The sequence below is a fragment of the Seriola dumerili genome, unplaced genomic scaffold (assembly GCF_002260705.1).
Source record: "Seriola dumerili isolate Sdu_G_001 unplaced genomic scaffold, Sdu_1.0 BDQW01000052.1, whole genome shotgun sequence".
NCBI lineage: Eukaryota > Metazoa > Chordata > Actinopteri > Carangiformes > Carangidae > Seriola > Seriola dumerili.
The window spans coordinates 18,631,505-18,649,434 of record NW_019174307.1 but is presented as its reverse complement, the minus strand read 5'-3'; the positions used below and the strand labels follow the sequence as shown (position 1 = coordinate 18,649,434).

Sequence of the window (17,930 nt, the reverse complement as noted above, 5' to 3'; positions counted from 1 at the left end):
CTTTCAATTAACTTCACATAAAGAACAAGAAAAAAACAATGCTGACACTGTTGGCTCTGTGAGGCTTTATTTAGGCACAGCAGTGCTTTGAGGCTAATTGCTAACTGCAGCATGCTAGCATGCCTGCAAAGACGATGCTAACATGCTGATGTTTAGCAGCTAATTGTCACCATATCTACTATCTTATTTGAGCAGATTAACATTTGCTAAATAGCACTAAACAGAAAGTAAAATAGAGGTGGAAAATGATGGAAATATTTCAGGAACTTGGTCATAAAACTAAAGGTTTTTACAAACTGAAAACATCAGTCAGGAATCACCAAACTCTTCGGGATCCGTCCTTCCGACTTTCTGTACAAACGTTCACAGCCATCCAGTAGATTAGATTAGTAAATTCTGACCAACATTACCATGAAAATTTGTGCAAAAGAATGTCACAGTTAAACAGGTTGAACTTGTCAGAGCTATGACAATGTACTTATTTATCCTTATTCACTAACTTTTCGTGCAAAAACTCACCTCCTATATTGAGAAGTTCCTGTCACTCCTGATTGAATTCATCTGAATTTTTCTTCCAGTATGAAATGTAGGGAAGGGATCATTACCTCATGGTCAACAGCGTATGTTCATTTTACGTTTGAATTATGGCAGTTTCTCTAATTTATCACTGTAAAATCTGAGTTGATTTTACTTAAAAAAAAATCTAGGAAACCGATTTCTTTGAAAAAGCTACATAAATATAACTATTAGTCTTAAGTTCTGTTGACTTTATATCTGCTTTAGTTGTGTTTACCTTATTGTATGAAGTTGTTCCAACTTAAAAATGCTAAACAACTAAAAGCAACTTGCTCTTTTTGAGTGTATTGTGTATTTGTTTTATATTGGCAACTTCATGAGGACAGTGCCTCACTGTAAGAACTTCCTTTACAGGAACATCAGGGCTAACAGCAGCACAAAGAAACTATGCAGTGATACATAAGTTTTAGTCTGAAAAAAAAGATCTGATCTTACCACATGAAAAAAACACAGTAAATGTCGGGGGAACTTTAGTTGTGCTCATGTTTAATATAAATTTGGTAAAAACAGCTTTACACATGGAATAATACAAAAACACAAATAACTTCCAAAACATTATGGTCTTAACTCTCAACAGCAAATGTTAGTGGAGTGTTTGAATTGTGCCTGATTGTCTAATCCTTTCATATAATCTTGTGCACAGACTCTTTAAACATGTCTCAATGAGAATATAGACTTTGGATTAATTAAATAATGCACTGAATTTTGTTTTTCTAATATTTTGCCTTAAATTGTCCCAGTTTTCAATGGGATTCTGCTGGTGTTGTCACCATCTACCAGTTGTTTCTCATTTCACTGTCAAATATCAAAAAGTCAGACGTGCATGTGTGCGTTTCTAAAGAGCACATCATGTGCTGGGGAGGAGTTGAGCTGAGGTGGGGGTAAGTGAGGGGAGCATTTAGCTCACTTTTCCACTGTGTGAGCTGTCATTCTCCCCACACGCAGCTGTGGAAATGAGATAAAACTGAGCTGCCACTTTAGGAAGCTCTCACTCACTCACTCACTCACTTGTGCTGCCAGAAACCTCTGAAGCCAAAAGTAAAAACGTTTGGTGACTCGTCATTGTGCTGGATGGCATCTGTTTTCTGCAAGCAAAGGGGAGAGCAACAGGTGGAGGGAGCACATGTTTGCAGTTTGTGGATTTTTTAAGCTTTTTTGTTTTGACTGACAGACTATTTTTGCATTGTCTCTCAAACGTCACCTTTTGCTGAAGAAGACTACACTGAACTTCAACTCTGAAGACTGGCACACCTCCGAGGAGACTATGAACGTGCTGTCAAACCCAGTGATCAGGGCCCAGGAGCAGTCTCTACCTCTCTGTGGCCCCGGGTCTGTCCAGGACTTACCTCACTGCCCTCCAGGGTTCAACCTGAGCTCTCGCCTCCACCCTGCACCAATGCTCGGCCTCCAGAGCGGCCAAAGATCGACCAAACCTCAGAGGGAGCTGAGCCCCGAGGAGCAGCAGGAGCTCAGGAGGAAGATCAACAGCAGAGAGAGGAAGCGGATGCAGGACTTGAACATTGCCATGGATGCCCTGAGGGAGGTCATGGTGCCTTACGCCTCCTCACCTTCTTCCGCCTCCTCCTCTCAGTCGCACCAGCCCGGTGCTCCTCCGGGCCGCCGGCTCTCAAAGATCTCCACCCTGGTCCTGGCCAGGAACTACATCCTCCTCCTGGGTTCGTCTCTGCAGGAGATGCGGCGGCTGCTGGGGGAGGTGAGCATCGGGATGGGGGTGAACACAGGGCCGGTCCCTCGGCTGCTGCTCACTGGAGGGTGGCCCCTCATCTCCGGTCCCGGTCAGCTCCTCCTCACCCAGGAATCCCTCCTCACCTCAGCAGCCTCCTCCTCCTCATCCTCTTCCTCCTCCACTTCATCATCTTCTGCAGCTAAATGTCCCCTGCTGTCTCCGGGCCCCATGGAGGCCTCGCTCGCCCCAGTGCAGTGGAGCTCTGCAGGGGCCTCAGGCGGGCCCCTGTGCCCCTGTGGAGTCTGCAGACTGCCCAGATTCAGCCATTCCACTCCGGTTCCCAGATTCCCAAAGTGACACCTTGAAGTTGAAGAAGAAGAATGGACTTGATGACTGTTACATGTATGAAACATTTTTTATATGAATTGTTATTTTTCTAACATTTTTAACATGTTTATATTATTTTACTACACTATATACTCACAATTACCCTTGATCTTCTAAACATATACACAACTATTCTGTATTTGACAAGACAGGCTCTTTAAATCTAATAATGCTCATTTTGTTTCCGAGTTGCAATACATTTTATCACATTTCTTATGTCACAAACAGAGAAATAATGAACTACTTTGGAGTTTGTTGCATATTAAATGTACACTAATGGCTGTGTGCACGGTGCATATGACTGCAGTGTTGTACTGTAGCTTGCTGACTGAAAGTTTGTGACAATTTTAGGGCCCGGTGCTGGAGAGGGTCCGAATAAAGGGCTTTTATGAAATAAAAATATTGCCAGTTGAAGGCTCTGAAAACCCATTTCTCGGTCTGCTTCCTATGAGCAACAGAGTCACACATGAATACATAATTTTCTCCAAACGTTTGAACAATTTAGTTTATTTCTTGATTTCTGTATTAATGTTTCTGTGTTTGCTGTAATCAGGGCTGAACACCACTGTCAATCAACAAAACAGAAATAAACAAAAATTAGAAGATACTGTCAAACTAATATGAAATCGGGACACAGGCAATGTTATAAAAGTGTACAGACACACAGGACTGCAACCAAACCCAATAACAATAACTGTGAAAATGAGATTTCATACTGTATACAGTTCATATGAAATATGAAACTGGGACATGTAGTTTAAGTTGTCATCAGAGAGGAAATGTGAGATATCCTCGCATTACATAATGAAGCAAGCACTTGTCTTTCTCCAGCAAGATATGTGACTTTGAGCCAGATCCCATTCATGTTTTTTGATGTTTTAGTGGAACCAAGAATAATGGAGTAATGATCTTTGCATCCAACAGGTAAAGATTAAACTTCTTTGCTAACTTTGGATTTTTCAGGAAAACTTTGCATAAAGTTTCTTCAACCCCTAGCTTTTCTCATGCCACTGTTAAATCCTGCATTACGTTCTGTCCCACAAAGTGCTGAGAAAGGATTCACTCGTAGAAAATCAACAGGGCCAAACTTTTCCTCGCACCGTTCCACCTTCATTGGATCTTCACCGTTATAATTTCTGATATACTTCAGACTCTGACAAGATGCTGAGCTGAAAGGCTTCGTAAAACCCTCCTCAAAATAGTGAAACAGTCCTCATCTGTTCCCCCCCATTCATTGCTCCAACAAGCAAAAGATCAAAACCCACCCGTGTAATTACTGCTCTGCAGAAAGGAGGCCTTTTGATTATTAGCCCCCTCTTTCTCCTCCATCCTCAAATTCTTGATGTTTCTCTGTGTTAAGGAGCCAGGACGGGTGATTTGGTGCTACTCATTACACTCACTCCACAATATGTTCAAACGCCCAGAAAATGTGTCTCCCTGAATGGGGTTCACTCCTGCAAACTCGCCACCCCTCTGGAAGAAAGCAGGCAGCCTCATTCTGAGTGAGAATAAGAGGCGCTGGTAGGAGGGAGGATATTCTCAGCCACAACCTGGCCCTTAGCACAGCCTGCATGAATAATAATAATGAAAATAATCATAATCATAATGCTGATAAAATACTCAAAATAATTGCTACCCCGGAATAAGAGGATTATAGAGGGTAGATATGTGAATAGTGGTGAGTGAAAGGAAGGGAATCTGTTAGCATCAGGGAGGACAAAAGAGGAGCTGGATGCCATTAAGTGAGATTAAGCCAAATAAGGCTTGATTTTCTTACAAGGAAAAAGGAGGAAGGAGAAGAGGGTGAGAGTGAAGGAGGAGAGAGGGGGGAGGGAAGGAGAGCCTGATTCATAGATCAAAGTAAGATGGCCAAACTTCACGTCTTTCATTTACATATAGCTGCTTTATGTCTCTGGAGGGATTAGCTACCTTGCTATTTTCTCCGGGTTGTTCTCTATTCTGCTACCGCTGCCCACCATCCATTTCCTCCTGCTCTCAGGATGGTTCAGCCCTTCTTCTCTTCTCTTTTTTTTTCTTTTTTTTAAGTCGGCCTCCTTAATTTCTCCCCCCTCTCATTCTCTGCTCTTTCTCTCTGTTTTTCCAAGAGGCTCTCACTTTCTCGCGTTTGGTGGTTTCATTGTTGCAGCGACGCAGGGGTCTGGTCAGTCTTTGTGTCAGCACTTTAACTCATCTCCATTTCATCACTGTTGTTCAATGGGGCGAGGAGAGCTCATAAGACAATGCACGTGCGCACAGACACACACACACACACACACACACATACACGCACGCACAGGAACACAGGCTCACACACACACACACACACACACACACACACACTGTGGACAACAACCAGAAAAGCAGATTTAGGCCTGAATGGTTCTTACTCTCATTAAAGACATAGCACATCCAGAAACCTGTGCCACTGTTTTAGAAATGTTACTTCTTCTCTTCCCCTATTTAACCTGATTTAAAAAAAAAAAAAGTCTCAGTAAGATTCAAATCTTTTTACAGGCTACACTTGTCTAGAAATAAAAATGATGTAGACATAAACAGTCTAACAGTATAAACAGTAAAAAAAGAATATAAAGAGTACCCACTTAAGATTCACATTACAAAACAATAGAAACAATGCATTGCTCTTTCCGAGATCCTGTAACTTAAATTCAACAGTAATCTACTCTGATGATTTGAAGTTTTACCCAGAGTTATTTAATGAAAAGTCTTCTTTTCTCAGCTGTGCACAGGTGACTGTATTGTAGAAAGACATACACAATGCCTGACACAGCAAAAACAATATGAAATAAGTTTAAATGTTCAACATCTTCTTGAAATCTTCTTTGATTAGATTTTTTTTAAAAATCTCCAGTAGGACATTTAGAGGCTTCTCTTATTTGGTTATTCATGTAATGGTGTAACTATCAATTATTATAAACATGGGAAATAAGACAGCATTGTGACATTTTCATCCAAGCAGAATCAGTTGTTAATGTTGTATTTTATGTGTTTTAAGGTTGAGGTTGTGCTTCTTAGACAACTGGCTTGTCTGCAGCTCATAGCTGAGACTGATGCCGTGTTTTATGCCAAACTTCAAACAAAGTTCTTTTCCCTTTTTCAAATTCTTGACATTCTCGACATTTTGTTCATCTGTAAGAAAAGAAAATAAAACAATAATCATCATCAAGTTAATTTGAAAATCTAACTGACACCAAGTTCCCTTTAGTTAACACGGTTTAAAAAATCTTATAACAATTTTCACCTTGTGAGTCTGTGTGAGTGAGATCATAGGAAAATGTGGTCCTGGAGACACCTACTGCAGCGGGAACTAGGAGTGTTTATATGTCTGTGGACAGATTTTATATACAACTGCTACAGTTAAGCCAGCTCTAATTGGTGAAGCTTGACATTACATGACAGTGGGTCAAACTGTCAACAAACAAATTGAAATAAATTGAAGAATATTAGTTTTTTCTTATTGTCAGGGGTAAGTGGCCAAAGCACAGTTCCCCAAGAAGAGACTGTCCTAAGAAGAATGACTTCTTGGCTGAACCATTAACCATTGCAGTGTCATATCAACTGGCTAACCTTGAAGGACCTATTTGTCTGTTTTGCTATTGCTATATAGCTAACATTAGCATTAGCATCTGTTTACTTACCAGTCTAGAAGGAATGTTGCAAGTTCAACATCGAACTTAATTCCTTTACTCACCAAGAGCTGCCTCCAGCGGTGGAAAGCAACGCCAGTGCTAACTTAAGTTTCTGTCACTTCTTTTCTTCTACTGAGGTAAGCATGCTACCCAGCTAGCCCTGGCTTGGCTCATCACCTTTCCAGTAGCGACTCGCTGTAGCCTCCAGTGTGCCCTGCAGACGTAGCGCTGCTCAGAGGTCATATTACAACCTTTTATATTGTAAAGACAACCCCTTTAACCATACTGTTGAGTTGTGTATCGTAGAAACCTTCTCATCTGGCCATTGATGAAACACTCTGAGTTCCTGATATTGAAAACGAATGGACTCTTATTTTTAATAACAAGACACTTCAGTGTGCACTTTTTTACTTACATAACAAAAACAGAAACAGAGCCAAAACCATTGTTGAATTTTATTCAGACATAAGTCCTTGCAGATTTCAATCATTCACTGAATCATCAAGTATACAGAACCAACGGAGGAGGAGCTTGATGCCAAGCTTCCTCCACAAAATTGTTTTTTTCCCGACTTTTTAGACACATATTTGCTCGTACCCATTTTGCTAAAGTGCAATATGTGCTACACATGTCACTGTTATCTATTTACATGATGTGTCCATTTACATTTCAGCTGAAGCATGTTGCATGTGCATCCAACTAGTCACTTTATAGTCCAACACCGGTCTCTAACGTGGATTCGCACACATTGTCTTCCACTGTCCCCTCTCCTGCAGCCTCTCATCTCAGAGTGTTGTTTGCCTCCAGCCTTTGTCGTACTGTTTCACAGCACTTAACCAGTCAACGTGGGGAGTCCTTGGCTTAGGAAGTCCTGAGCCATAAATTTCATCTCCACAATGAGCAGAGCACAGGGGCTGGTCAGGACCCCCATTTACTTTCTAACCCAGCTTTTATTCATTCCCTCCCTAAATAACATCAGACCCTCCTGTGCTGTCCCACCCTGAAATTCCTGATCCCCTGTGTCACCCCTTCTGTCTCAGACCGAGCCGATACAACGGGGTTACCGCTGAGCCCGCCGGCCCGCTCATTAAGCATCGTGTTCTCTCCCACCCATTCCAGCCCTCTGTCCTATTCACGCCGCGGCCCTCATTACAACTTTACAGGCCACCATCAGCCGTCACCTCATTACCCCAATCGACCGGCAAAAAGACGGGCTGAGATGGTGTGTGGTCACCGGAGATGTATTGTCTTTACAGAATCTGACATTATCCCTGAAGCTGTGCGAATGATTCGGTTTAGGGCTGATATAGGGCTGATTTTAAGTTGAATAGGTCGAATCATTTGTTTTCATGTGTTAATATTGCACGTGGCAACAACACTGAGCAGCAACTCACACTGACACACAACAGAATTTAAGCGCTGATTTGCCTCTTCATCATTGCTAAATGTATGTATTAAGAAAACTGCTAAAAAAGCATCTATTTATTAAAAAACATGTAAGTATGAGAGAATTAACATTACTGAACACGTGACTAGAGGAAACATTAATAAGGGGGGAGGGTTTGGACCCTAACTCCAAAATGTTTGTGGAGATAGCAAAGGAGGACAAAATACTTACAACATCCCATATCCTTAGATTTGATACTGCAACTCCAAAATTTGTCACTTTCCTTGTTACCATTCCAGTGTTTGTTACCGGTCTCTCAAATAACCAAATTCCCTCCACACGCACAAAAAATTTGAAGTTGGAGCCACTAATGAGCACGGTAACAAAATTAGGATGTGTTGTTGTAGATAAGTAGATAAAATTTTAATAAAAGTTAACACAGGAACTCAAAGAAAATACCCTTTTTTTTAAATTTGGCTGAAGGCGCTCTGTGTCCCTTAGGTCACCATAAACATCATGTCTGCCCTTGTGTTTTTCAAATGTATGCGTTATGCTTTTTCAGTAATGCTAATACAGGTGTCAAGAGTCTGATATAAAGCATCTGCACTGCATCACCTCTGAGGTTATTGTTCAGAGGACTTTCCCAGCATGTGACGGATACAAGGAAGGATACAGAGGTCACCTAATAATCAATCCTTTATTATGGACAGTTCATCCACCACACTACATTCTACCACCAGATATTAAATCAGAAAAACCAAACCAAAACAAAACCAAGATGAAAGAAAACATTCTTTTTCATTGTCCATCACATCAAAATAAAAATGTTTACATCTTTGAAATGGCAACTCATCATGAAACAGTGGAGGTCATAGCACTAGCGCTTTGTGGTTTTTGTGACAGTGTCAGAAAGAGTAGGCTTCAATATGTTTGTGACATAAGCAATAGATATCCAATCGTGTGTCAGAACACATGTAGTTTGGGGCATTACATATGTGGCAAACTCTATGTAACTGTATGCAACAGTTACATGCTGTGTTCAAATCATACTGTGATAAAACTCAGGCTCAGTGGAGATCATGCACTACTTTGAATCACCAGATCCCTCATACATGACGTATGATTTTTAGGTGATTCGATGACACATCTATGAAGGTGATAAGCTCTGTTTTCAGTCCAGAACCACAAACGTGCTGCTTTATTGTTGGTATGTTGCAGGTCCAGTAAAAAAAAAAATATAATTTTAGTGCTTTTTAAGTGAGTTTTAGTTTTGGAACACTTGATTTTCATTTCAGTTTATGTTAATTTTACAGAATGTATTGGTTTTGTTTTTAGGTGAAGCTATAATAACCTTGATTACCATTGGACAGTAATATATGCAGCTTGACTGTGATGAATCGCCACACAAATCCCTGCAGGTTGATTTTAATACACAGAAATGAATGGAACTTAGATGACACCTGAGAAGTTGGAAACAAAATTCAAAAACCTAAATCACATCTTTGTAAAATGGACAACAGTAGTATGGTTGTTTAAATGTGTGTGTGAGTGTGTGTGTCTCTGTGGTAATGAACCCCTGGCCCTCAGTTTGCCCTCTGAACCCACGGTGGCCTTGGAAGCAGGAATTCCAGTTAACACATCACAGATCAGTTTTCTTTTCTTCTTGTTTTGTGTTTCTGTCGCTTCTCGCCAAACGTCGGCTGGGTGTCGACGAGGCCTGACAGCCACCAGCCCTCTCCCTCCTCTGTTTTCCTGTCCTCTTTCTTCCCTTCCTTTCTCTCGCTCCTCTGTTTGGGCTTCTCTTTTTTGCCTCCTTTTCTGCTTAATTGAGTTGTTTGGCAGGCGGGCTTGTCAGACAGCACCGTCTATGTGGGGAGTCTGAGGGGCAGGGGGGCCACCCGCCATTGTGCTCCCAGAGACGGGTTAGTTTTTCACTGTTACTGCTGCATGAGTGAGCATGGCCCAGATTAGAGACCGGGGGGGAGCTGGAGTTAAATTTATGAAATATCAAGAAGGTCATTGGGTATTTTTTCTAATATCTGATTATGTAAAAAAAAAAAAAAATCAGTTTAGTTTTATCTTGTATAAAATTGAGCAGACTCATAAAAAATATTTTTAGTGCAAATTTAAGTTGCTTTTTCAACAGTTCATTGTGTTTTTAACCATGATTTATATATTACATATAATTTACACAGTGCATGTAAATAATGCATTGCACTGTTCTCAGTGTCAGACATGCTGAAAATTAAAATTACAGTTTAAATTTTAATGTCATTTATTTGTATTTATGTTTCTAAACATGATAAGTCCATTATTGACATTTGGACCATTAAGAGACAAGAGTCTCCTCTGTTTTAAGTGCTGAGCAAACCCATAAATATCATCTCCATACGAGAGAGTAGAGCGGTCTGAAGAAGGCAAACACTGACTGTGTGTGGAGTCATCAATCATCAGGACTGAGCCGAGAGAGAGAGGAAGACGAGGAATCACTTTTGTCTTGTTAGTCGTGTGATCCCGTAACCAAGTCGATATTAAAATGACCCACTGAGGATTTAAAAGACCAAAAACTGTGGTGTTATTTTTATTATTATACAATATAAACACAGTGACTTATCCTGGCAGCAATAGTTTTATAAAAAAAAATACTCTATAGTCTTGTTCATATAATATGATCATGACACAACTTCTTGCCACATTACTAGTCAGTTTCCATACTGTGTTCGGGTGTCTTTTTGTTTTTTTAATGTGCTTTTAATTTGTTCACTAGGAGCAGAACTACAGGCCTGAAATGCCTTTTTCAGATTTATTCAGTTTGATTAAATATGTATTGTTTATTTTTGCCGTCAGCACTATGGGGAGAAAACAGAATATCTCTTTTATGAAGGATTATGTATTATAATCCATGCAGGTCGAATGTTATTTCTTAAATATTTAAACTATAGATATTACCTGTGTGAAGCTTTATAATATTTTGTCTGGTGCACTTTTCTCTCTTATATTAAAATACAAAAACTGAAAAAATAGTGAATTAAAAAAACTAAAATTTTAATAAGGACAAATGTTTTTGTTGACTTTCTTGACATTGACCAGCGGCGTTGCATCTATTGTTTTAATCGTGTTATACTTCTTTAATCTTGTGTATTTGTTTGTTTTTTGAGGCTGTAGGAGAAACACACTCTTCTCTTCCCTCAGGGTCCATGAGCCTGTCCATCTGCTCACACACACACCAAAACAGACAACCAAGGGCAAAGGGTTTGTGTGTGTGTGTCTGTGTCTGTGTGTGTGTGTGTGTTGTAAATATGAGATTTTTGAAGGGTTGGGTGTGTAGTCAGTTTACATGGTACAAGGTCTGGACCAGAGCCACTAGACTTCAGCTCCCTCCCTGAGGTTGCCCCACCTCTCCTTACTTTTAAATCATACATGCACACACACACACACACACTCACATATACATACACAAGGCTGCTCTGACAGCTACAGCCCCCCCCCAAACACACACACAGACCCACTTGTGTCATCACACAGCCGTTCTCTTTCTGCTGACCAGCAGAAACCCTGGACACCTCAACCCAAGGACAGTCTGTGTGTGTGTGTGTGTGTGTGTGTGTGTGTGTGTGTGTGTGTGTGTGTGTGTGCGTGCAGGGGTTGCTGGGGGCCACAGCTCACTGCCCCACTCCTCCAGCCTGCTGGAATGCCAAAACCAGCCGGCAGGGTCAGCGCAGGAGTCAAAACACTTCAGAGAAACGAGGAGAGGCCAGGCAGCGTTGTGCATTTTTATCACACAGGTACATGATTTTGACCTATTGAACAATAAATCAAAATGACTTTACTTTGAAGTCTGGAAAAACCTCCACCGTAAGTTAAAAGGTGGAGAACGTGTGTTGGCTGTTCTGCCTTAGACGTCAATAATGAGGGAGAAACGCACTTGAACACTGATAAACAGTGTATTTATCTTACAAGTGGAATTAAACAACTTCCTCAGTCATATTCAACAAGAACTCCATTATAGATGACTGTATTTCTAATCATCATTCTTTGCAGTCAACCGTAATGCAATGCAGGCACACCTTACAACAGGTATATTATTGAACATTACATCCTCAGCAGGGTCTTCATTGAAATTTAAATGAATCATCACAGTAAATCTGATCCACCGCACAGAGGCATTTGTTTTACTGATCAAATCAGATCCTGGAGAGTTGAGTGGGTGATGTAGTTTCCTGTTTTGTCTGTATAGTCACAAGTAGAAAGTAGATATGGACCCAGACCGAGGGAACTAATGCGTATGATTTAATTCCTTCAGTGTTCGTCAGTCAGGACCGCAGACTGTCTGCACTAATTCCGATAAGACAGGAAAGATTTTTGGTCACATTATTTCAGGTGTAAAACATGATGCTTTTCACAGTGTTTTGGTGCCTTTTAATATTCTGTGAAAGTGTTTGGTCGCCATGACAGTCAGTCAGTCAGTCAGTTGTTTGGTCTGCCCGTCTTTTGGTTGGATGGATTGCCGTTGGCTGCGATTTAGTGCATTGTCTGCACAGGATGAATCCTGACTTTGATTTTTCATCCAACATCACCAGCAGGTTCAACATGCCAGTAAATGCAACTCTGTTTCCTAGAAATTACATCTATATACAACTAATTATGTAATGAGGAATTGTTCTTTTCTGCCAGAATATCCAATCTTGCAGTACAATATCCACTTGTACAGCATCCTTACACTTTTTTATGGTTATGTTTAGAAACTCACAGCTCTAGGTTAACGTAACTGAAAGATCGTGGTTTGGTTTAATACAGACAGATTTCACATTGACTTCTGAATCTTTCTATAACCTTTGCTCATTTTGCTTAGCCCTGCTCTGCAGAATGAGAAGCAAGGCTAACAGCAGTTTCACCTTTGGATCAATTCCTCTTCTAGAACCACTTATTGAATGATTTTCTGTGGTTTTGAATTTTGCATGGTGCGAGCAGCTGAAATGACATTTTCGCAGTGGTATAAAAAATGTACACGTCCTACTTTGTTACCCATTGCAAACACATGTTTTAATTGACAGCCTTAATTTTCCAGGTTATAAACCGGAGCACTCACTTGACGTGATTCTGAATGTTTCAGAAACTTTTACACACATTAAAAGAAACAATATAGAAATGTATCAAACAGAGAGAGTGAGGGAAGTGCTTGAATAGCACATTTTTAATCTCTTTTACAGTAAAAGGTTCGACCTTTGGACAGGTTTTAAAGGTCTGTTGGAGTGGGACTGTTTATATTTTGGACCATAATTCTGAATGCGAGTTAACAAATTAAAAGCTCAGTATTAAGACAGCAGCTGATGGTTACCGGAGGATCACAGTATGAGTGTGTGTGTGTGTGTGTGTGTTTGCGTATATGGATGTGTGTGTGTTGGGCAGTGTACCCACCATCCTGAGTCCTCTGTTGGGAAGGGCACGGTCCATTCCTCCTGTGTGCAGGTGTCATGGCTGGACCTCTTCATTTGCATACATTTGCATGCTGTCAAACGGAGCTGCTGCTGACAGCTTCCAGAGCCGACTGTCTTCCTGGACCCCGGCCCAATCCTGTCGGCATGGTTACACGGGATGGCCAAACGTGGCGCGGCAGGCTCGCGGCCAGGCCGATCAGCCCCGACGAGGGCTTCACTGAGACGTCTTTCAGTGGACAGACATCAACTCCAACGACCTCCAAATGTCACTGAGTGAGGGCGGAAGAAATACGTTGTATGTATGTGTACATGTTGGTTTACAGCAACGTACAGACACGTTTGACCAAATTGGATCATCTTGTCCCAGGAACCAAACCAGGAACTAAAAGTCAGTTTTACACCTGTCTGTGGTTCCACCATATCTGAAGAACCATGAAGGTCATGTAATTATGGAAAACAACGCTTTTGTTTCTGGACGCGTTTCAGAGTCATCACATAATTCATAGTTGTGCAACTCAGTGATGTTTGAAAGGAGACGTACTGAGGTGGAGAGCAAGACTGAAAAGCCCAGAGAGAGTCGCCTGTCTCCTCTTTTTTCAGCTTGACCAAAATTTGATAAATTGGCAGTTAAAGTCAGTCATTCATTAATTTGCCCAGTCCTTGTCATACACAATAATAATGCCCACCCCTCATGTTGATACAGTGCTTAGTTGCTGTGTGAATGAGTGCTATAAACAAGCTGTAGCAGCCTCTGAGTTTGTGTTTGACCAGTTAGTGACAGTACAGAAAACTACGATAGCTCCTGGGTTCTTTCCCCCAGGACAAGGATTTTCCAGGGGGCAGGAATTATGACACAGGAATGTAGTTTTGGATCAGGATCCTTGAGCCCTTGGTTGTCTGTTTTGGTGCGTGTGTGAAGTTCCTGTGGTGCAACGGACTGTGTTATGGTTGGAGAAGTAATGTGAGTTAACAGTGATACATGACAGTTCATAACTGAAGAAGTTTAGTTTATTTTTCAAGCGCATTTGAACACATGCAGCAAGGCTTTATCAGATTGCATGATAACAGACTTATACTATGGACACAGAAAATAGTGTCAAAGTTTTTTATTCTAAATCAGGCTCATCACCCTCAGAGGTGTGCTTTTGCCTTTTCCATGAGCTCACATATATCAAGACACTTCTGCAGTTACTATCACTTGTCTCTTTCTCATGCAGCCCTCACAGCTGTTTGCTGAAACACAAATGCTTTTATGCACAAATCTACATGTTTGATGACGAGCAGCAGAATTTGTTTTTTCTTACTGGGAATGAATATCTCCTGCGTCCCACTCCCTCCCTACTTTCAACCTTAAAAATTAAAAAAAACAAACTGAAGGTGAGTCCACTGTCCAATCTCACTCTCTCTCTAAAAAAAACTGCCCTTTACCCCCCTCCTCCCTCCTCCTTCTGTCTCCATCCTCCCTGCTTTTGGCAGTCGTGCCGGGACCTTTCAGAACGACTTGTTTGGCCCCAGATTTCTGGACATTAGGCGCCAAGAGACACAGAAGCCAAAGAGTCAAAACGAGCTCTCTCTTCAGTTCCTCCCGCCCTCTCATCTCTGCCTCCTCGGCGGGTGTTTGTCATCCCCCGCTGAGCCAAACAGACGTGTGTTTACCAGTTTACTGTAGCTGGCCGGGGAGGCTTGTCGGTGTGCAGGCCAGCGCTTTGTCTCTCACACTGTGAAACACAACAGCAGTTAGACTTCTCCCTGACAGCATGCTAATCGTCTGATTTAACTCTCCCATGTTTAATCATGAGGGGAAACGGAGGGAGAGGGAGAGAGAGAGATTATGATAATTGGTTCAAAGTTCTTTTGTGTTGGATCCCATCTGTACACTTTTCGAATAAGGGTGTCACTTTCAACATGTCTGTTTCTTTTCAGTGCAAACAAACATGCAGAAGACTGTGGCTTGATATTTTAGGTTGTGGGAAATGACAGAACTGATTTTCCCCTTTAAAATTTTCCCTGAACCGGTAGCTAATGGTAGGTTTTGCTATCGCTACATAGCCAACATTAGCATTAGCAGCTGTTTACTTACAAATGTAGAAGAAAATGTTGCAACTTCAGCATTCAGCACTCTGTCACGTCTTTTCCTCTACTGAAGTTAGCATGTTAACCAGCTAGCCCTGACCCGTCTTGTCACTGCAGCATCCAATCTGACCTGAAGACGTAGCTGCTCGGAGCGCGTATTATAACCTTGTGTCTTGTAAATGCCACGGTGGCCGAAGCTGATGCAAAAAGAGAGGGTGGACTGGTGGAGGAGATTAGAACGGTAGGGAGATGTGAAGTTGTGATAGTGGATATGATATAGTGTCTGGAGTGGGTGCAGGTAAGCACATACAGGACTTTGTTAAGAGCTTTTGTTGTGTTGCTACTTATGATACTATTGCATTAATCAAGTCTGGATGCTGTGAAAACATGGATAAGTGATTCTGACAGTTTGGGTCATTAATCTTGGAGAGGTGGAAGAAGGGTGGTTTGGTAATCTGTTTTGGTGAACTGGGGGAGGAAATAGTTGGTGGGGTTGTGGTTAACTCCAAAGTTATAACATATGGAGTCATTTTTCCATCTTCATCTAAACATTGTTGCGGGGTCTCTGTGGACTAGTAGAGAAGGGCATCATCAGCGTAGGAGCAGAGACGAAGGATGTGGCAACGGAGGATATGTCCATGTTAATGGTAGGTTGTGCTAGTTTAGTATTTAGAAATAACTGGACGTGTACCACCTGATCACTCCCAGTTTTACCTATAATTACTATTAAACTATATGGTTCTGGTTTACAGAGCAGCAAAATGAAACATAACCAAAAACTTTGTTGTGAGGTGTTTGGTATTTCTGACAAGGCATTATGCAGAATGATTATTTTTATGACATTTTGTCTTTATTGGATAGCAAGACAAAAGTAAACACAGGGCCGAGAAGCAAGGTGGGCTACCTGCCAAACTTGGGGGATGTTGCCTCTCACAATAATCCCTGTCTTGCAGTCAATGTTCCAGTTCATCACAAATGGGCTGAATGGGATTGAAGTCAGTTCTCCGTGCTGGCCGGTCAAGTTCTTCGACAGCAAACTGGTAAAATCATTCTTTCAGGGATCTGGGGACACAGTCACATTGAAACAGGAAACACAGACACAAACTGCTGCCATACTGTTGGAAAAGCACACTGTTGTCTAAATGATCATTGTATGCTGTAGCAAGAAGATCCGTGTTCACTGGAAATATGAGGCCTAGTCTTAACCAATGTGATATTTAACAATCATCTCATCTGATGAGTTTATGTTTCACACAATATGGAACGTATTGTGTATCGTTTCACAAAGTCACAGTCTGCAGTTTGTGTTATTTGACTGTTAAAACTATGACATAGCAGGTAAAATCACAAGTAATCTCCTAACACAGGTTCTGTCAACCATAGGTTTGTGGTTTATATACCCTGATGTCAAAAAGACTTAGATTTAAAAGTCAGGTCTGGACATAATTTATCTGTTGAGTTGCCACATCCTTCGATGGTCGACATGATCGCTCAGGAGGCAGCAGCATCACTATGGCAGTCAGAGTGAGTGTTGGTGCTCTGAACATGTGAGATTTACAGACACTACAGTGTGACGGGGCCGCCACAACAATCCGCTTTCACTGTGACACAGACAATGGTGGGACTGTTCCTCCACAGACGTACAAGTGTCCCAGCCATCTGTCTGCATACCCCCACAGTACAAACATTGTCCTACACACACACGCACACACACACACACACACACACACACACACACACACACACACACACACACACACACACTGCTGCCACCCCCAAAACACACAGCTACCCGACTGTCATACATGCGGTAAGTCACACAATGCAGAAATGTTCGGCCAATGCACCGAGCGATTTCAATACTAAAATCTTATTTTTATTTTAAAAATGTGAAATAAAATTACATCAAGTGGTCTTATCTTCATACTCATGGTGTGGTTTCATATTTAAGTGTCATTTTAAAAAAAATAGTAGAACCACAGAAATTAAATTATAAATTTATGGCGCAATTCTAATGTTTTATGAGAGCTATTCACTTTTTGTATTTTCAAATCTTTATTATAGGCTGCATGACCTTTAATTAGCCATATGACAATAATGCTTTACACTTCAGTAAATATTCATTCAATTGACAAAATTAATCAACGACCCAACTGTCAATTATTATGGTGGTTGAAAAAATGTCAAATATTGCTTCTCAGATGATCACTGATTGATATCACTGTCATTTGAATGTCTTTGAGGTTTTGACAAAACAAGACAGAACAAGCAATTTGAAGACGTCACCTTTGGCTCTAGGAAATTGATTTTTCACAATTACTTTTATTTTACACACAAAAGAAAAAGTGGATGACCAAAAATGACCTGGTGCAGAGTCATGACAGACCGGAGAGCCAAATGGACATTTTTATTGACAACTGGAAAGAATAATCAATAGATTAATTGATGCAAATAACAGTTAAGAGTTTGATATTCTAACAATGACCCAGTGACCCATTGTAACACAAAGTAATTCTACTAGCAATGACATAGCAAGGATCAACTAAAAGCACTGTCAGGGGGCATCCCTATGCTCTCCTATTGACACACACACACACACACACACACACGCGCACACACACACACACACACACACACAGCTTGAAATCTAAAGAGACTATATAAGGAGCACAGACAAAGGGTGTGTGTGTTTGTGTATGCACGCGTGTGTGGACCAGCAGAATAAGATCGGGTCA

General features: G+C 41.2%; 1 protein-coding gene across 1 annotated transcript; it reads left to right on the top strand.

The window, feature by feature from the left end:
- Positions 1-1,725: 1,725 nt before the first annotated feature.
- Positions 1,726-2,620, top strand: olig1 (oligodendrocyte transcription factor 1). Its single transcript, XM_022741191.1, has one exon. It carries the CDS (start codon positions 1,841-1,843, stop codon positions 2,618-2,620), a length of 780 nt encoding a protein of 259 aa, XP_022596912.1. The 5' UTR covers positions 1,726-1,840.
- Positions 2,621-17,930: the final 15,310 nt, after the last annotated feature.

Bases quoted from the DNA above. Each gene is read 5' to 3' on its own strand.
- olig1 (XM_022741191.1), top strand. From the start codon at position 1,841: ATGAACGTGCTGTCAAACCCAGTGATCAGGGCCCAGGAGCAGTCTCTA.